General features: G+C 36.5%; 1 protein-coding gene across 1 annotated transcript in view; it reads left to right on the forward strand.

The window, feature by feature from the left end:
- GALNTL6 (polypeptide N-acetylgalactosaminyltransferase like 6) overlaps positions 1 to 22,165 on the forward strand; it is a 1,082,002-nt gene that overhangs the window by 952,031 nt on the left and 107,806 nt on the right. The window contains exon 7 of the mRNA XM_063077473.1: positions 16,707 to 16,824. Within this exon, the coding sequence (XP_062933543.1) occupies positions 16,707 to 16,824 (118 nt within the window). The remainder of the gene's footprint in view (positions 1 to 16,706; positions 16,825 to 22,165) is intronic.

Consider the following 22,165-nt stretch of genomic DNA (forward strand, 5'->3'; position numbering starts at 1 on the left):
GGGGAGAGAAGAATTCTAGTGCAAATTATTTCTGGCCACTAGAAAGTTTAAAATGCAAAATCTTTAAGAAGACAAGTTTAAAATGGTGAATATAAATTAATATCTCCTCACGTAAATCCATAAAATAAACAATAAACAGTAAGGAAACTGACCTAGGTGGAACTTTCTGGAAGCAGAGATGAAGAGACAGATGTGGGTGCATTTGATTTCTGAAGGGAGTGTGCTTCAGGAAAGACCTACAAGGAAACAGGAGAGAAGGACAAGAAAGGGGAAGGAGCCAAGAAGGATATGGCCTGATCAGAGGAGTCTGGAGCATAAATTGCACGCAGAACTGATCCTCCATGAGAAAAGGGGGCTGGGCTTCTCCATCTTCATGTCAGCCTGTCACTGGTTACCCCTGAGGATAATGCAGGGAGTGGGTGTAAGCACCCAGGCTTCTCTGGGCAAGGTAGCTGCCTTCAGGCAAAGACAATCATGCAGAGAGAAAGCAACTGTGAGTTCTTCCCAAAGCACCAGCAGGGGCTGGGAAATGGGTGTTCCAGCAGGAAAAGGGCATCCAGATGGAGTGCCAGCAGCTTCTAGGCCTGAAATCATGTGGACTATTTAAAAACCACTGATGAGCTAACTTGGAAATACCTACTTTATGCACTTTTCAAAATTTCTAGTATTTGCTACACAAATTCCAAATTTGAAACTATATTATAAACTCCTCTTGAGAAGAGCCCCGGCCATGATTATCATCTAATTCCCACCACAGCTTGCAGTGTGCTGTGAATTTAGTGTTTCCTCAGTGAATGAAATAGAATGGCATGAAGTGGCCTGGAATGGAATCAAATCAAATCAAATCTCCTAAAATGAGCTGGAGTTCTTGGAAGGATGTAAGGCTAGGCATTCATCTCATCACAGAAAACATGCCAAGTGCTACTACACTGATTAAAAGAATATGCACCTGCTATGATAAACACGTATAATGCTTTTAATCATCCCGAATCAAGTATTTTAACCATTCTACAATGCCAAAACATGAAGAAGGGGGGCTGCTCTGGGTTAAATGTTTCTCCCAAAATTTAATGTGTTGGAAACTTGACCCCCATTGTAACAGTGTTAAGAGTATGGGAAATCCAGTTCTGGTATTTGAAAGGTGGGGCCTTTAGTAGGTGATTAGATTGTGAGGACTGTGCCCTTATGAATACATTGGTCCATTCATGGAGTAATGGGTCTGGTTCTGATGGCTTTAAAAGGAGAGCAAGTGAGAAGGTTAGCTCTCTTGCTCAGCCCATTCTCACCTTGTGATACCCTGAGTTGCTGTGAGAGTCACCCCACCAGGAAGAAGGCCCTCACCAGATGTGTCCCCTGGACCTTGGACTTCCCAATCTCCAAAACTGTAAGAAATAAATTTTACTTCTTTAAAATTACCCAGTTTTAGTTTTAGTACAAAACCCCACTAGCTTAAGCCCATCTTTGGAAAATTGCTCTGCAGTGAGGCAGGACCCCAGGTTGTTTGGGAGGAAGAAAAACACTGCTCATCTAAGCGAGGCTGCTGGTCAGCATTAAGTGCAGACCAGCTATGCCTAGTTTAATAAATCTGGTGATGGTTCTCCCTTAAAATGAAAAGAAGTTGTCTATGAAAAGCATTGCCCTCCAAAAATATAAAGTTACAGAATTCTCAACATTCAGCTTTTGAGGTTATATACAAAAAAACAAGTTATTTCACATGGACTAGTTCTCTAGGTCTGGGCAAACTTCACCTATCCTCATTTCCCCACAAACTGTTAACAGCTAATAACAATAACCAGGGTTCATTAAGAGCTCATTGTGAGCCAAGCCAAATTCTGGGTGCTTTACATGAACTAACACTCATTCTAACAACACAGGTGCTGTCTACTATTATCAGCCCCATTTGACAAATGAGGAAACAAAGTTACAGAGAGTAAGTAATTTTTTCAAAGTAAATTGCAGAGAAAAGACTTGAACCCATTCAGTATGGTTCCCAAGCCTGTGCTCTTAACTGTGGCTCTAAGCCATTCTTACCATCTTACCAACTCTACTCCGTTCTTAACATCCACTGTTAACACAGTGCACTTATTCCCAATGTTCTCTGAGTTGCAATTATGTGCAAGCAAAGACCCTGTAGTGTATGCCTGTTTATGTGCCATACAACATCCATTTACCACCTTCTTGTAACCCACATCCTTATTTCTCTCTAGGAACAACTTCCTCTTTTGTTTTCATTCTGTTTGGTTCCAATGTAGCTGACTCTACCTTCTACTCTAGAAATGGAGCAATCACCCCATGCATAAGCTAATTAATACATGCACTGTGTGTTAGTCATTCCCTCTTAGGCTTTGGAAAGATTCATCCAAATAGACAATGACAAACAGATAGTCCACCAATGAAGCAGAGTGGATTATTCCAGTCTTCTTCTTTAGCTTCCTGATTCCTTTCTTCTTTTCCCTCAGTTCATACACCCTAGTATTTGCTCTGAAGTATGCAGGCCCAGGTGATCTTTCCTGTCATCATCATCATCAGATGTCTAAAAAAGACAGAAATTCCAATATCCCCCTACCCCTCTCCCCTGGAAAACAGGGGTAAGTTTAAGGAGCATAAAAAAACCTAGCAATCAGAGAGAGTCCATACCATTTGAACCAGTTTCTATAGTGCTCCTTTATTGCTGTAATTGTATATATTTTTGTTGCAGGTGGATTTATAACTCAATAGCATTTTTTTTTATTATATCAGGGCAAAGAATCCATTTCTCTTGTATTTTATAGCACTGAACTATTTCAGGTAATATCCTTTCACTTAGCCCTGGGACTGTGTGCATTTCAGTCTTTAGTCCCTTTTATGAGGAATAGTTTCATAGGTTTGATACAAAATGAAAAGTTTTTTCCTCCAAAATTTTAGCTGCCATAGATCAGGTCACAGGACAGTGTGAGCTACAGAGCAAAGCAGATTCTGCTCTGGAGATAATGAAACAGCTCAGACAAGCCTATGACAAACATTTCTGGTTTACTGATGATAATCTTTAAACTGGTTATAGGTACATGATAAATTCATCTCAAGGTTATTAAAGAAATGTGACCAAGATTAAAACAAGAAAGCACTTACTCAGAAAATATCATGGATTAAGTGCCATACCTGTAACATGTATGGTATTCTCCAGGCCCATTAACAGCAACTTGAAGAAGACACAAGGACAATTGGGGATACATTTTCATATTGGCATTAAATTTGTGTATTCTTACAAATAATTTTCAGACATGTTTTGTTCCAGCCCAGAGTGTTTCATTTGCTGGCCCACAGATTTGGGAAGCTAAAACTACAAATACCAAAAAAGAATTTAAAAAAATTTTTAAAGGAGGGGACAGGATTTGGGGGAGGCTTTGCTACTCCTCACGGAGTTTCTGTACTGTACTCCAATTCCTTCTGGTACCAGGCTACAACCACAATCAGGCCTCTAAAACAAATCCTTCTGACTCCCAGTCTTTGTATTTTCCTCTGGAAATGATAGCCTTTATCTGACTTGCCCCAGGATTCAGGACATTCAAACTGGCCTCATGTTGAGTTGGACATGTGCTCAGCTGGGTAAAGAAACTCCACTGTGAGTGATGAACGTGTCCTGACAGGAACGGGTTTATGCACCCTCCTAGGTCTCAGTCTTCCCCAACAGGAAATGGCCCAACAGAGAGGCTATCTAGACATGGTTACACTGATTCACTTCATCTTCAGTCTTCTTCCATAGTTTATCAGTGAGGGAAACGTCACAGTCTTTAGACATGTACGTTCCAGACTTCACATTCACATCTTCTAGCCCAACAGAGCAAACAGTAGCATCTATATAGTCTCTGACTCTGGGGTCTCTCAATTTCCGTGTGGGTGTGTGTGCATGTGTGTATGATATTCTGTATATAAAACTTAGGAAGCAACACTCAAAATTGCCCATCAAAACAAATGATAGAATTGTTTCTCAATGGTCAGTTAGGAATGATTGGTAAAATTCAGTTTTTTCTGAACAAAAGCATAGAGAGAGTTGGTGGAACTATAAATTAGTGTAGCCATTATGGAAAACAGTATGGAGGTTTCTCAAGCAACTACAGATAGAACTACCATGTGATCCAGCAATCCCACTGTTGGGTATATACTCAATTCATCATGTTGAAGGGATGTCTGCTCTCCCATGCTTATCACAGCTCTATTTACAATAGCCAAAAGTTGGAACCAACATAAATACTCATCAGCAGATAACTAGATAAGGAAAATATGGTACATATATACAATGGAATACTACTAAGCCATAAAAAAGAATGAAATTCTGCCATTCACAGCAACATGGATGAGCTTGAAGAAAATTATGTGAAGTGAAATAAGCCAGACACAGAAAGAGAAATAGTGCATGTCCTCACTTATAAGTGGAAGCAAAAGAAACAAAGAAACAAAGAAGGAAAGAAAGGAAGAAGAAAGAAAGAAAATTACAATTATACATTGAACTTTTAAAAGGAAAGAACAGAATTATGGTTACCAGAGGTAGGAAAGGGGGAGAGGGAGGGAGTTAGCAAGGTATTGGTTAATGGACACAAAGAATGATTAAGTTTTGTAATAATGAATATACTAATTATCCTGATCTGATCATCACATACTGTACACAGGTATTGATATTTAACTCTGTACCCCACAAATACATGTAACCAATTATGTTTCAATTTTTAAAAAAAGGATACAGAGATAATCTGGAATTCTTCTCTGCCATAGCAACACCATCAATAGTGGCCATAGGAAGTTAAGTAGAGTTTTGATTACAGGTATCCTACATGATAATTTGCAGAGCAGAAATAAGAAGCAATTATGTAACTGTGGATCAAAACTATTTTTTTTTCTGACATTATTTTTAGATAAAAATATAAATGAAAACAGCATCCTATACCTCTGATTTTGATGCACTTTGGCCTTTCGCTCCATTAGTACAAATTAGTGAAAGTTTATTCTAATTACCTTCAGTTCATCTCAATTATTTTAAGCATTACTCATTTTAAGCATGATTTCTAAATGAGCACGCTTGAACCTCAATATAAACACCTTCTCCTAAGAATGCAAGGTTGACTACAATGTAGTGAGACCTTAAATAAAGAAAGATGCAGAAATATCCATTCAAATGAATCATCCTTCACAAAAAGAATAGCACATTGTTTAGCCTCAGGAGATTAAGTAACTACAGGAAACACTCCAGAACTTGTTTTTCCAGGTTATTTTCAGAATCTGTCTAAAAGTCTAACTGGAAAAGAAATCTCACTTCTTTCTAGTCAGATCTTACTTTTGGACTGAAAACTGTAATGTTAGCTTGATATTTTATGTTTCTGCTAAACCCGCACTCCCTCTTATATGGGATAACTTAACTAGTTTCAGGCCCAGCCCACCCCACCTCTCCACATCAGTCGCTAAATCCTGCCAGTTTTACCTCCTGGTTATTCATCCGTCCTTTTTACTTTCCACAACAGCAACACAAGTGCTTCATTGCCTCTCACCTGCCCTGCCATTGCCTCCTGACAGGGCTGTCTGCTCTGGTGTTGTCACCCTCAAATCCACCCCCTACACTGCCATCAGAATAGTCTATCAAAGACAGAAATCTGAATACATTACTCTCCTGGTTAAGTCTTCAGTGGTACTCAGTCACATACTGTCTAAGATTATTAACCCAAGGTTCATAAACCTCCTTGGTTTGGCCTTCCAGGAATATCTCTATTTCCCTGGGGTCTGATGCAGAATTTTGTGTGGATGTGCATTTATGCAGGGAAAGACTCTACAGCTTCCATCAGTCCCCATGATCCAGGAAAGAATAAGAACTGAAGGTTCCAAATAAGTCATATTTATGCTTCTTAGTGTTACAAAGACCCTCAACGTGCTGTGCTTTCTCCTAGCCTGGTGGCTTCAGTGTAGGCTGAATTCTCAAGTGATAACTCAGAGCTCCAAGATCTGAGTCTAACAAGCAAGACAGAAGCTGTGTGGTCTAACAAGCAAGACAGAAGCTGTGTGGTCTTACATAAGCCACCTTGGAAGTCACAGGGTGTCAATTCTGCCATGCTCTTTGGGTCATAATCCCACCCAGATTCAAGGGGAGGTACAAAGACTCCACCTCTCAGTGGGAAGGGGGTTTAAGAACGTGTAAACATGTTTCGAAGCTGCCATAGAACGTGAGGGAGACAGAGACAGAAACAGACAGAGCACAACGAGGGTGCTCTTTTACTTCCCTGTAATATACCGTTAGATGAAACTTCCTTGTGTATAAGCCTGACCCAGGGGGCAAGTAAGGTGATGCTTTTATTCAGGTTTTTTATAAACGATAGCTCTAGGCTTTTTGCTTAACAGCTCTTTTCCTCAGGCCCTGTTTTCTTTTGCTCTGTTTCGTTTTGAGGGAATTAAGGTCATTAAGCAGGGAGTCTGTGTACAGTGTCAATATATTAGAAGTTAAAGTGTTGATAAAAGGTATTAAAAATCCATGCTCTGGGTAGTAAATTCTAGCTTGATATAAAATGCCGGAAAATAAGACAAAAGTTGCTTTTGCTGCAATCAGTGCTGAAGAGAAAAAAGCATATTTTGCATTCATTACTAAGATGAAGGGGTAATGTTTTCTTAAGAAGAAACTGTCAAGTGCTTATTAAATAAATGAACTATACAACAAGCTTTCCTGCAGTTTCATCCATGCTTGGATTTTTACAACTAGCATTTATCCCTGGAATGGAAAGTTATATTTGTATGCAAGAAGAAAGGCTCCCCACTCTGCACTGGGGAGTTTTAGCTTTTGAACAGTCTTCGTACTGCTGGAAAGAGTGACTTGCTCTGCCAGTTCACGTTGTTAGCATGTTCCTTTTGAAGTTGGTATTGACGGGAGTGATAAGAGCCTGGACTAGGGAGAGAGCAATGTGGGAAGGATCTTTCCAGGGGTGGATAGAGAGTGGAAAGGGGATGTGGAACCCGACAGATTAGAACAGAGAGGAGATGAAGAAGTTAAAGCAAAGTAGTGCACTCACCAGCACTGTGTAAGGATCTGAGGGCTCCCTCCACATCAAAATATGGAATTTAGCAAAGGATGAAGATCATGTTGGAAGACAGATGAGATGGGAAGCAGGAGGACTTTGGAGTCCCCATCTTGATAATGTTACGACATCTGGTCTGTGTTTATTGTAAGAGAAGCAGGGTATCTTTGCTAAGCCCGAACTGGATGCAGAGACTAACTATACCCGTGGGCTGGTGACATCCTCTGGGTATCTATTTACATGTGTCAATAGGTGTGGGGTTGGCAGATTCTTTTTTAAGCTAAGGAAGTAGGGAAGAGTTTGGGAAACTGGGAGAGAAACAAAAGGCAATGAGGAGGATCTCAAGGTGATAAACTGCCATCTCTCCCTTGTTTAGCTTGAGGGACTGGGCAGTGGCCCTGTGAAGAATAAGATTAATTTCAGAAACAGAAAAAGTTGTGTTGAGGGATGATATTATGAAACTCTGAGCATGAGCAGTGTGGCTTTGGAGTTCAAGTGCAGGGTAGGGTACATGGTGCTAGGCCTACGTCCCAGGGCAGCCTTCCCCAGGAAGGTGCACTCTCAGGGACCACCAGCAGAGCATGACCATGGCTACACAGCAGCTTTCTCAGGGTGGGGGCTGGAAATAAGCACCACAGCAAGGTGACTTCAGGGACTGGAGCCGAAAAGCATAAGCAGACTTTTTCCTGAGCATGTGGTCAGCATCTCTGGGCATTCCCAGAGAAGCAGGTAAATCTAGTGGGCAGGAGACTGAAGCCCTGCTATCATGCAGATGGACCCAAAGACCACTGTAATGTGACTGTTAGTTGATGTGACCTCATTCATCTGAGGCAGGGAGAGTTTTCAGTGTTTAGATTGTATAAGGAAAGGATTAATAATTGAAACGGTCACCATGGTCATTACCATGATATATAATATGAGACTATGATTAAAATCTGTGGCCACTTAGAAATGAATGAATCCAATAAGAATTGCAGAATAATTAGGCTGGGGGCATAATTTTGAAATATAAAGAAAAATTCAAAGCTATACTTTGAACTAAAGCTCCCATGCCTCACATTGCTCAGAAAAAAAAAAAAAAAAGACAGGAAGTGACTTAAAATAAGCCATCACATTAACACTGTATGTGTCTGCAGACACCGCTGAGATTTCATTAGGGACTGTTCTGCCATTTTTAGGAGTGGAGAGTGTGGCCCCAGTATATTGCTTAACAGGCAGGTACCTACTTAAAGAGTATATTACCAGGAAATACATTCACTGCAGGAGTGAGGAAAGGTATTTTGGAACCAATCTCTCTTGTCTCCATTGTTGGTAGGTCCTCCTCTTGCACATACATAAACACAAATGCACACGCAGACACACACACACGCCCCATTTTAGGCCACAGAAAAGTAGCTGAGGGACACAGCTTCTTGGTTGCTTAACAGAAGGCTAAAGAAATATTTAGCACATTTTATCCATTCCCCTCCTATATCCACTAAAGCATTGTTGATGTAGCCTTTTGACATCCAGAGTTTTTGATTTCGTCTCACGTTAAGGTCAGTGCCAACCACTGAAGATATGGAGGCAGCAGTATTCTGAGCAAGTTCAGAACCAACATCTTAATTGAAACATCAAATCAAGGCCATCACACTGTATTTATGGCTGTACTTTGGTTTAATGCCCTATGTAATTTGTACTGACATCCACAAGATTCTTCTTCCATCAGCTCTTTATATCCTTTCACAGAGGAGTCTACTATTTTAAATACGAAGTAAGCAGCAGAAAGCATTTTCCATTTTGTAAAACCTTTTAAGCCATAACATAGTACTATATGTGTTTATGTGTGTGATAAAAACAAAATGATAAATCATGATACAAAACAGTACAAAATTTGTACTGTGATTTACCATTTTGTTTTTCTCCTCATCTTATCCAAAAAGCCAAAAAGTCATAATTCTGCCATCTGATTTTGGATAACTAGTTGGCCCTATTCCTTTTCAACTAACCCTTTTCTAACATTAACATTTGCATTTGTAAATCTAGAAAAACAAAGAGCTTATTTATTTATTTATTTATTTATTTATTAAGGAGAAACTTTTACTTTCATTTTGAGCAGCTGTGAAATCCAGTTATGCACTGCAATATACCCTAAGGTACAAGTGGAGATTACCTGAAAAATACCCCTAAAAAATAAGTCTATATCAGACAGACTTTAGAAATTAAGATACTAACCAAAATCCTGTCTCTGTCAAGAATTATTATCATTTACCAGTAGCATACATCCTCCTTTATGAGCTTGAATCTCAAAATGAGGTCTGTTATCTGCTCCCTAGGGGTACATAACAATCCATCCCAGAACTCTGTGGCTTAAAACAACAACCATGTTGCTGGTTCACAATTCTCAGGGTCAGAAATTGAGACAAAGCTTTACTAAATGTTTGTACTACTGATCTCTCTTAAGTAGGGTAAGCAACTCATCTTGGTTTGCTTGGGACTTTCCCAGTTTTAGCACCCAAAGTCCAGCATCCCAGAAGACTCATCAGTCTCAAGCAAACCAGGACAGTTGGTCACCCTATGCCTGGGTTCACTCATGCGGCAGTAGTCATCTGGTGGCTCAACTGGAGCTATATGATCTAAGGTAGTCTCATTTACATACAGGCAGTTCGTGCTGATTGTCAGCTAGGCCACGTGTCTCCCACAGGCTAGCCCAAGCTTCTTCACAGGGTGACAAGCTTTTATAAGCAGTAAGGGAGAGTTCAGGTCCCAAGGCACAATGCGTCTGATCAACATTTGTTGATGCTGGCTGAACCAAGTCACTTAACCAAGCAAGTTTCTGTGGGAGTGTACCCCACAAGGACATGGGTACAAAAAGCCATGATTCACTAGGACCATTATTGTTACCATCAACATAAGGTTACATTCCATTTAATATTCAAATTTAACAAATCTAAGATCCCAATCTTGTTAATGCTGTTACTTTTGGAGCCCATCTCTACTTGGTAAGTCAAAGAACCTCTCATTTCTACGATACAGTCCAAGTAACTATCGCCTCTCAGAAAGAAAAGCAGAAAATCTCTGTTGCTATTTTTGCTTCTACTGCCACATGTTCCTGTTAAAAAATAAAAAACAGCAGTCAGGTGTGGTCCAGTGGAAGAAGCAAGAAGTGAAGTGATGCTAAGACAGACCAGTCATTTGTCCAGTGTGACTTCCCTGGAGTGCACAGAGCAGAGAGATGGAGCTTCAGTTTAGTCACCACGGCTGGCTCCAGGCACAGGCCTGGGTTCTCAGTGTGAAACCTCTTCACTTATACAAATCTTTTAGTTTTCATGTTATCGAGCCATTTTTCCCATTATACATCTTTAGCCCCAAGGTAGAAGAGTCAGAAGTCACAAAATTGGAATCAAATTTTCCTTCCTCTTCTGCATCCTGGCCTTCCAAAGAGGACCTTTCTCCCAGCCCAGGACCCACATCATTCTTTGCCCCTAGACTAACCACCTCCTTGCATAAGGAGAATGGGAAAGCAATATTCCTCTCCCATTCCTATAGTACCTCATGACACCACAAAAAATAAAGAAATTACACAAAAATGGTCATTTTTAAAGATAAGTTACACAAATATATTTATCAGTAGTTATTTAACCACTCTTTTTAAAATTCTAATTTAAATAATGCTTTAATACTTAAAAAACAAAAGTATTGAAAAATTGTGTTTTAATCTGAAACATCATTTTACTCAGCAATTGAATTCTAGTTGAAAATAATTATATTTTAGCTGTAAGTGTTCTGAATCATGGGCCAACTAAAAATTTCTGGTTACCTAATTGAAAATTATGTGGTTCATCTTTCTGTTGATTGACTTGGCTTGACTGAGGCCTGGGGGAAATGGTGACATTTCATTTCTGATCGAATTCACATTTCAACACACATGTCCAGAATTCTCACTGTAGTTCCTCAAATGAATGGCAATTGAAAGCCAATTTATTTTCTAAGAGGCCAAATTGACAGTTTTCTTTAGACACTGAGGCTTAGTTTTAATCGCCAGGAAGGTTTTTAAAATAAATTTCTTTTATGTATATTTATCTTTCAGTATGATGTCATGTTCTTTATTATTCTAACCTCCAAATATTACATGAGATGAATTAAAATTTAAAGTAATACTCTGTCTGAAAATGTGAGAAAGTATGCAAAAATAACCTACAGAAAAAAAATGTTAATTAAAACTTCACCATTTTTTTCATATATGGGGTAAAGAGTCAATATGTGAAATAGAGAATATTAGACAGATCAGCAACTCCTTAGAATGCTGTAGAAGTCATAGGATGAAGCTACAAGCATTAAGTACTGTATCTTGATTTAGAGAAGACAACCAACTACACACTTTGAAAAATACATTTGCAAATGAGAACATAAAGAGTTTTTCACTGGTAGCAAATAAAGAATGGTTTTAGTACACTTTTACATTATAGCCTCATTAATTTAAAATTCAGCAAGGTTTGGAAAATAATAATTGCTGTATAAAAGTAAACTAGACTACCATAAGTGAAAAGGAAAGCATATTTATTACCTGGTTCAATCATCTTAATATAAAATAGAAAATTGATTTCCATAAGGTCTTCAGAAAAGCCATATATTTCTACAGCCTGAAGAATAAAGAATCTTCAATAAGAACATGCTAACTTTAAAAGGCATCCCAAGGATGACAAGTGTTTTTTAATAGCAAAACTCAAAGCCAGATTGATGATACTGCAAGCAATACTCATAAAGTACATTAACATGTTAAAAGTTACATGGACACAGAGCCACATTAATACATGTCTATGGTGTAGACATGACAGGGAAAGTCATACCTCCCCCAGGGAAACAAAAAATAGCAAGAATATTTTGGAAGAAATCAAGGAATGTGAAGACAAACAATTGAGAGAGTGTGGAAATGGGACCAATGCAAAAAGTTGCAAGTAATTAGTATTATATTTAAAATGGAAAACAAAGAGCAGAAGAACGTACTGAAAATAACAAACTGTTATTCTTCATTTTTTTCAGAGGATAAAACAGTGTAACACATGAAAATATTTTACCTTTAATATATGATCAATACAGTCATGTTTCTTTTGACTTTAGTGCAACATCACACAATAGTTAACTCCTCTTTGTGTGGAAGGGTATAAATTTCAACCCACAAACTCAGCTGTGTATGATAATATGTCAATATTAAATTTTCTTCAGAACCACTTAAATCCAACAGAATACAGAAATGATGCTCATAATATAATTTCATATATGTAAAATGGTGTTCATGATAAAATTTTATTAATTAAATCTTTTTTAAAAGATAATTGACTGCTTAAAGAAAGATAATAAGAATCCAATGTGGGGTTTGTCGCGTATGTAAAAGTAAAATGTGTAATGACAAAGTACAAAGGTCAGGAAGGAGAAATGGAAGCATACTATCAGATGCTCGTTATCATGTGCGGTGGCATAAGCTCACTGGAAGGTAAACTGTGATAAAATAAGGATGCAGAATATAAACCATTAAAATAACAAAACAACCATTCAAATAATAAAACAGGAATTTTTACTACATCAAAAAAGGCTACTAAATAGAATAGAATTATGAAAAATATTCAAGAAGACAGAAAAAAGCAGGAAAAAAAATAGGTGGGGCAAATAGAAAACAAAGAAGAAAGTGATAGATTTAAACCTGACCACATAAACAATCATATTAAAAGTAAATGATCTAAATAACCCAATTGAAAAGCAGGATGCAGGTATGAGTCACCTATAAGCAAACCACTTTAAATATAAAGGCACAAGTAGTTTAAAAGTAAAAAAAAAAGTTATAAATGCTATTGTTTAGATAATACAAATCTTAAGAAAGTTGGGTTGACTATGTTAATGTCAAGACAAAGCAAAGAATATTACCAGGGATAATAAAAGTCATTTCATAGTGATAATGAGGTCAATTAATCAAGAACAAAAAAATCCTAAACATTTATGCACCCATTAACTGAGCTATAAAAGCATGAAGCAAAAAACTGATGGACCAGAAAGAAGAAATAAACAAATCCAGAATTATAGCCATAAATTTCAATACTCCTCTCTCAATAATTGATAGAACAAGGAGACAGAAAATCAATAAGAATATAGAACCTAATAAATATTTATAGAACATTCCACCCAACAGAAACAGAATAAATATCCTTTTCAAATACACATGGTACATTGACCAAGATAGACCACATTCTGAGCCTTTAAGAAGTTTCAATAAATTTAAAAGGATTCAAGTCATACAAAATGTATTCTCTGACCACAATGGAATTAAATTAGAAATCAATAACAGAAAGATCTCAAAAAAAATCCCCAAATATTTGAAAACTAAATTATATACTTTTATATTACCTCTAGTTATATAAAAGTATCAAAGGGAAAATGAGAAAGTATTTTGAACACAATGAAAATGAGAACACTACATATTATTTATCCGTTTGTGAGATTCTGTGAAAGCAGTATTTAGGGGGAGATTTATAGCACTAAACATCTATATTAGAAAAAAAAAATCTCAAACCAGTTATCCTAGCTTCCACATTAAGTAACTAGAAAAAGAAGAGCAAATTAAATCCAAAGCAGAAGAATTAAGACAATAAAGACTAAGGAGAAATCAATGAAATGTAAAACAGAAAAGCTATAGAGAAAAATCAATGAAACTAAAGCCAATTCTTGAAGAAGATCAATAAATTAATAAACCTCTAGCCAAACGAACTAGGGAAAAAAAAGAGAGAAATAACAAAAATACACCAACATCATTAATTATTATGGAAATGCAAAATAAAACCACAAGAAGATACCACTATATACCTGTTATAATAGCTAAACTTCAAAAGACTGACCACACCAAGTATCGGTGAGGATGTGGAATAACTGGAACTCGAACACTGCTTCTGGGAATATGAAGTGGTACAGCCACTTAGAAAAACAGTTTGGCAGGTTCTTCAAAAATTAAACATATACCTACTATGGGAGCTAGATATTTCACTTCTAGAAATTTCCACAAGAGGAATGAAAACACATATCCACACAAAGATTAGCATACAAAGTTCATAGCAGCTTCATTTGTGATAGCCCCAATCTGGAAACAACCCAAATATCCATCAACAGGTGGATAGGTAATCAACTGTGGTATATTCATGCGAATAGAATATTACTCAGTAATAAGAGTGAACTATTGATACATGCTACAACTTGGATGAATTTCAAAATTATTACCCTAAGTGAAAGAAGCCAGATCTTCTAAAAAGTACATACTATATGATTCCATTTATATAAGATTCTGAAAACGCAAACTAATCTCTAGCAACAGAAAACAGATCAGTGATTGACTGTGGGAAAGAAATGAGGAGAGGCTCAGGAGGGAGAGATTACAAAGAGGCATGAGGAATCTTTTGGGGCTAATGAATAGGTTCATGTTTTTTAATGCAGTGATGGCTGCACAGGGGAACACGTAAATTGAAACATCCATTTGTACACTTAAAATATGTGCAACTCATTGTACATCAGTTATACCTCAATTAAGCCATTTTAAAAATTCATGGACAAATGTGAGTAAATACACAAATAAATAAAAAGTTTATTTCTTACAAGTCATTCACACCCATCGAGATAGGAGACACTAACTTATTTGGGGCTTGGTAGAAACATCAATGAAGGTAAAGAAGATCCATTTGAATTTATGCTATTTGTTTAAAATTAACCTAAAATGCACGACATGGGATTTTTTTATGTATAAACTCAGTAAGAAAACAAGATTACTGTGTTTCTAACAAATTATTTACAATAAAAAAAAATCAATTTAGGATATTCTCTTGCCCAATATCTATAATACGATTTCTGTGATAATTCTAGTTTTGAGATTCATTCTACAGAGTGTAAATTTTAATGCACTTTGGTCTCATGCTTTACACAATCCAGTGAGAATATATTTGTATGACTTAGGCTCTTTCTATTTGTGGTTCAGATTGAATAGAACTGAGAATTTCTGATTACTTATAACCGATCCCTGCAGAAGTAAAGGTTACGCTGTGATCATGTATGTGTTTACTGGGGAACTGCACCCAATAAATGTCCCAGCTACCACATAATTCCACTCTGAAATTCAGTGCGTAAAAAATGGAAATAGATTAGGCTGCTGGAGAGAGGGTAAAGTAAGGTACATCTGATTCTAGGATTTTTTATTTCAAGCAAAATTAAAAACTACATGAGATTCTTTATGTTATTTTTTGAATCTTGCTCACTTTCCTACAGGGAAAAATAAATCCCTCTTCAAGCTTTCTAATTTTTCCATGTACGTAGAATGTATGCCTTCAAAAGTATTCCTAAACTGAAATAATTAGACCAAGTATCATCTTAACATGCAAAATCTTTGAAATATATAAAACACTTAAACAAATTCAGTTTTATGTGGCCCAAATGCCTCATAAAACACTACCAAGAGTAAATCCTCAATTAGGCTGTAAATTGGTATCTACTATGATTATAAATACTTTAAAATGTAAATCAACATTGAATACCTTGTCCTGTTACTTATAAATATCCCTCATTTCAAAAATTTTTCAAAACTGTTTCATAGACTATGTTGACAATGTATATTTCTACAGATTTGCTTGGTTGCACAAAGGTGTTGGCTGTTTTACATCCACGTATATGTAGCAATTTTTCTTCACCCCCCAAACACTGAAACCAAAACAGTGTAGTAGTGAAGATCGCAAAGGCTTTGAAATCAGAAGACCTGGGTCCAACCCCAGCTTCACCACAGACTAGCCCCAACCTTGGGCGATGTTCCTAAGCTCTCCCTACCTGTTTCTTCAAATTGTACATAGGAATGCTACTCATAGGTTGTTGTGAGGACTGATGAAGGTAATTGTGTAAAGATATTAGCCTATAGCCCAGCACAGAGTGAGCACTCAAAAAATTAAGAGCTACCTTTGAACTGCAAAAAATTCTAGGTCAGGGCCTGCCTGATGATTATAATTATCTTATCACAGAGCAACATGACAGCTGTATTCTCACAGGAGTGGAATACTTGAAAGTTATCATTTAACCAAAGCGAATATTTCTTAGAAAGGCAGAGAAGGCCTAAAAAGAATAATAAAAAATGAAAAGACCTAGTTCAAATTCCAACTTTGCCATATTAATAAAGTAACCCGTTCTAGTTTGTTATTTTATTCTAACTGAACATTTCATGCTGTGTAAATTGGACCTGCACATAGTAGATTCTCAGTGAATGCCAAAGATTAAGTCAAAGACACTGTCTGTAAGAGCGTTTTAAATACTTTTATCTGCCTGATAGGATAAGATCCCTTTCAAATTTGAGGAATGGCCATAAAATTGAGTTATATTTCTTAATACATCAGTCACTATAACTCAGGTATTTCTCTCTAATGATAAACAGATGGAGTAAATGTGGCTCAGCAGAACATTTGTTGCATTAAAACCTGAATTGCAAAATCTAATGCTCACAAGGATTTTTTCTCTACCACCACCCCAGGTCCACTGCAATAAGAGACCACATGAGAAAACCAATGCTGAAAAGCTCCACACAGTTGACCACTAAAATATCTTGAAACTTGCTTTTTTTCTTTCAAGCAAAATGCCATTGTCCCTGATGTTCATAGTCCTTTAAAGATTATTTTATTCATTTCACAGGTCTCCTGTTATGGCTGGAGGTCTCTTTGCTGTGAATCGAAAGTGGTTTTGGGAATTGGGTGGCTATGATCCAGGTTTAGAAATCTGGGGAGGAGAACAGTATGAAATCTCTTTTAAGGTAAGCCACCAAGACCCTCTTCACACTGTCTACATAATATTGGCAATTCTAATAGAATATCATCATTTTGCTTTGTGACCAGTGTTTTAAGATGGCTTAATAAAGGCAAAAGACATGTCATCTTCCCAAGTCAGCTTTCAGATGAGGAAAGCTACTTTTTTCTATTGTTTCGGTGAGACATAGCCATGCCATGTGCAAAAAGAAATAATCAAAACTTCCATTTACAGATGGGAAACTTAGTGTTTCTCCACTGATAAGTGCATTGCTTCCAAAGTACATAAAAGATACAGATAGAAGAATTAAGATGAATAAGCATGAAAGAAATCAAGTTATTAGAGCTTTTGCACTTTGTATTTGTTCTAGAAATTGTAATTCCAATTTTGTTCATAACCACTTATCCCAAAATTACAGTAGGAGAAGAATAAACTTAAAAATATAAATGGCAAATTGAAGCTCTTCTTCATATAATCCCAAATGAGTGAGTTTTTTGATTATTTTATCAGAAATTGCCCAAGGCTCTATTTGCTTTCATCATAAATGCTCAGTAAAATTATATACTTTATTACACACACACATACATATTTATGATAGAGTATCAAATTTCAGGGCTTATTCATGAAAAAAATTGCAACATATGATTTATTTAGTTTATTTACTTATTTATTTATTTATTGGCGACTGGCTGGTATGGGGAATCTGAACCCTTGACCTTGGTGTTACCAACACTGCATTCTAACCAACTGAACTAACCAGCCACCCCACTGCAACATATGAAGAAGATAAGCAAAACAAAATAAATCATGCAAAAAGTTATATTCCAAACTGCCAAGATTTTTTTTTTTTAAAGCAGTCTGATAACGGAAAAAATACTTTTTTCTTTTTTTCCTTTACCATAATCATTATTTATATAGAAGCATAGATTGATTCATGCAACATTTATCATACAGAAATCATTAAGTAAATCAGCTTTGGCTCATTACTTCTATTGTAAAATCAAACCAGTTCTTGCTCAGGAAAAGAACAAAAAAATGCATCCTGAATATAGAACAAGTCAAACATAAGAATCCAGCTAACTTTTTGAATTAATATTTGAGAGCAAATGATAAAACTGATTTCTATTAAACTGTAAAAGCTATATTCAGCATGTTAACAGAAATGTCATGTTGTCTTCAAAGTGTCGTAAAATAAATACCCCCAAGGAGAAACTCAAGAGGCACAACTACAGTCCTTAGGACATCTAGAATTCTCCCTCTCACTATGCTGGTGGTAATCCTTAAAAGGCCATTTATTAAATGAGTGCTTTTTTTCACCATCATTCAAACACATCTAATTTCACCTCTAAGGTACTTTATTTTTAACCGTTTTGAAGATGCATTGTTTCAAACTTTTGAATTTACCAATGTTTTTTGGTTTTCTCTGTTGTAGCAATAATTGTACACCCTGTTACAGTGTATATGGCAGAAGGTAATAATAATCGTAGCTGTAATTATAGAAGTAACATCTACTACGTTTACTTAGTGGTATATATCAGATGCTGAGCTAAATGCTTGATATGCATTATCTAACTTAAAATCACAGCCCTGAAAGGTGGGTATTATCATTCCATTTTACCTATGAAGAAACTGAGTCTTAAAATTTTGAAGTTATTTAGATTAAATTTTTTTAAGTGCTAAAGATTAAATAAATTACACAGTATCATTTGAAGATTAAAATGCTCCATTTTTGCTTAACTGCAGAGAATGCAGAGATGTGAAATTGTGTGACCCGAGTCATATCTACCAACACCATTCTCAAGTTCACTGTTAACCTTTTGATCCCTATGTGATGGTTTATCTCATTGAATAGATGCCGGTCTCTTCTTTATAGACTAACAGCTTAGCAGCAAACTTTCTGTTGATCCTGGAAAAATAATATTGATTATCAGATACTGCCTAAATATTAGCTGAGTGCAGAATTTACAATAATACCTTCAACTGGAAAAACAGAATATTACATTTCATTCCAGCATTAAAGAAAAAATTTAAAAGGCACTGCTGTTTTTGCAATATCATCAGAATTCAAGGGATACTTTTTACTTTTCATAGATAGAGACTTTTTTTTAATTCTCTTGATTCAGAATTTCTTTAAGTTTAAATGTTAAGAAATTTGTTATTAAGCAAGAGATACCTGGCTCTGAATAGTAAACCGCATGGTGGATAAAATTGCTATTGAAAAGCTGGAGAGTTTCCAGAATGTACATTTGCTTTCTAAACCACAAAGTTTTTTTAGGCAAACATAAACTCGCATCTTTCACTTCTCTGTCACCTGGATCTATTATATCTCTTCTGAGAGACCTGAGATTTTATTACCCCATTTCCTATTTTTCAGTTATCTGTCATTCTGAAGGATATAATTGGAATGCAACCTTGTAGTCTTTGTCTAGAAACCATGGCAACAGCACTGGAAGTTCAGGACTAAATTGCCCCAGGTTGTTTGGTTGGAATGACAGATTCTTTGGTGACAGCTATGTCTTAACAGTGTCCCATTTCAGACATATCCCTTCATTCTTCTCACTATTGTCTGCTGACCTCGGGGTTCTTGTCACTCCCTATTAGTATTTGTAACATGAGGGGACAAAGTTAAACAGGCTTTAGTAGAATTTGCATTGAAGCAAGAAGAATTTGCCCTATGTAAAAAGAATCAAAAGAGTTGTATACAAATAGCTCTATTAAATTGTAATAAAAATAAGGGAAAAATCAAATGTCTGCATTTTTGGACATGTCCCATAAACTATGATTAATTTTATAGTGTAAAACACTGTAAGATATACACTAGTCAGCACTTAAGGTTTGGGAAACATGTATGGATAAATGAGAGTTCACTAGCCTCTTTCATTTCATAATACAGAAATTGTTTTAAGTCTAGAACTTAAATGCTCTAACTCAAAATACTTTTATGAATGGTCACTATCATTGCTCTTTACTTTCAAACAAATAATAATTTCACCAAAGATTATGACAAGATTTCACTGCTGAATGAAAATATTTCTAGAAAACTCTGCTATATAAAGCAGGATTAAGTTTGGGGTCAAATAGTATTTGGATAGGAGTGTTCTTCAGTTCTCTTTCTCTATAAATATCTTTACTTCATTTTTCTAAAAATCTGACTAGATGAGTAAATTTTATGCCATAACATAAAAGCCAACCAATATAATTTCCAGGAGTCAGTTGAGGAAAAGGAGCTCCCTAGAGAAATGATCTGTCTACACCGTGCCCAGTCTTCAGCCTCTTTTATATATGCATCTGGACTCCTGCGTGGCCCACAATTATCCAGCTGTCTTTCAAACGTTGTTAGGTTAGCCAGCTGCTGGGGAGGGGAAAGAAGCATTTAGTCAATCATTCAACCAGCTTTTGTTGAGTATCTAATTTATGCAAGGCATTGTTCCAGGTACTCAATTTGGAGAGCACCTGGAAACAAGGAGGTGTCCAAGACAGACTGTACAGTGAAGCATAAAAGACATAGCCTACATTTTTAAATGTTGTCTGCTGAAATTATATCTCTGACTTTTCAGAGAGCATTTTTACATCCATTCCTTAAAGATAAACACCCAAATGTTAGCATTTCCAAAAGATCAGTTCCTTGATTGCAGAAAACTCCTCTGAGAAACTGAAAGTAAACAATCAACACAAATCAGGCACCCACAGGAGATTTAGAAGGAAGCTCAGGGACTCTATTCTGCAGCATCCTCTGACACCAGACATAAAGTTTGGATCCAGGTGGGAGAGCATTGAATTTGCTTGGGGCTACCTTTTTCCACCCCAAGGAGCTGATCAACATGGTCCCACTTTGATCCAGTGTTTCTTAGGCCAACTACAGCACCAGCGGGAGCTCTTGACCCACATCCTCAGCTCTACAGAAGAGTCCAAGGCTCCGGATGAGATGAGTGTGAGTGCCAACCTCCTAGAATGAATCTAACCAAACTGGGAGCCCCATAGCCCATTACAAATCACTTTTAATGAATTATAATATATTGCATAACCACCTTCATTGTGTGCTGTCTCCTTTCTATGTGGTGAACTTAAGATGTAGACGTTTAAGGAAAACTTAACTTATGTCTCATAGTCATTCAGCCCTTATCAGTCATTAATTCATTCAACAGACATTTACTTATCAATTACAATTGCCAACTCTGAGCTAAGCTCTGAGATTTAAAGATAAATGTGAGAAGTTTCTCTGGAGTAGATTACTCTCCAGTAGCAGGCAGGAGAATTAATTCACCACAATTCCTTATCCTCAGTATTGTTTGGAATATATTTTATTCCCACATTACAGTAATAATTCAGGATATATACAGTAGCCTCTTCACTAGCCTCCCTTTCTTGAGTCTTTCTCCTTTTTTAATCTATCCCACATTTTACTAAATTCTTCCTGAATTGCTTTACTTTCCCCTCCTAAAAGTTTACAGTTGCTCCTAATCACCACACAAATCAAATGAAGGTACTGAAACATAAACCGTGAAACTTTTATCAATTATCTGCCACACCTAACTGCTTCAGTCTACATTGCACATCAGTTTAACTAGTGTTTTCTTTTCCTTCCCAGAAAAGATGGAGACTCATACTTACATTTCTCTTCCTATTTATTACAGGGATTTTAACTAACCAGTAAGACTTGATTCTGTTCCTGAGAAATTTGTTTATCCTCCCTAAAGATATTAATCAGCAACCCTCACTGTAAGTCCATATATATGCAAGCCAGATGCTGCAGAAAAAGGCAAAGGAAGCTCAGTAGAAACCCATGGATAAAGTACAATGGAGATGAATATTTCACCCATGAAATATAAACATCAGTTAAGCAGGAAAGCATAAAAAAGCACACCAATAATTTTCTCTAAAATAAGCACACATTTATTTTATTCACCAGTCTTCTAACACAAGGATGGCCAAAGCTTTTCCTTCTGCATTTGGTTCCTTTTACTAGAGTAAAACTACAGGTGCGTAAACCACAACCATGCTACATTCTCTATGATTTCCAGTTTGGAAGGAGAAGCTAACATGTTGAAGCTATCTTAATGCAGTTATAGAATCCTTTTGTTGTTTAATAATTTTATCCAATCTTTTATTACCTCACCCTCATCTAATTTGACAGCTATTTTTTTAACTCAGTCTTTCCAAACTCTTCAAATTAGTTTTGACATGAACAATTCTTTCTCTTTTCATAACCATATTTCATCAGTTTAAGTGACATTTAATTAAATTGCATAATTACAACTTTAAAAACTAGCATAATCACATTTGGGGAAAAGATGCACTGCCTTTGAGGTAAGCATGTAACTTAAGGAGCGTAAGAGTACAGGTGTATT

This window comes from Cynocephalus volans, chromosome 13 (genome assembly GCF_027409185.1).
Source record: "Cynocephalus volans isolate mCynVol1 chromosome 13, mCynVol1.pri, whole genome shotgun sequence".
NCBI lineage: Eukaryota > Metazoa > Chordata > Mammalia > Dermoptera > Cynocephalidae > Cynocephalus > Cynocephalus volans.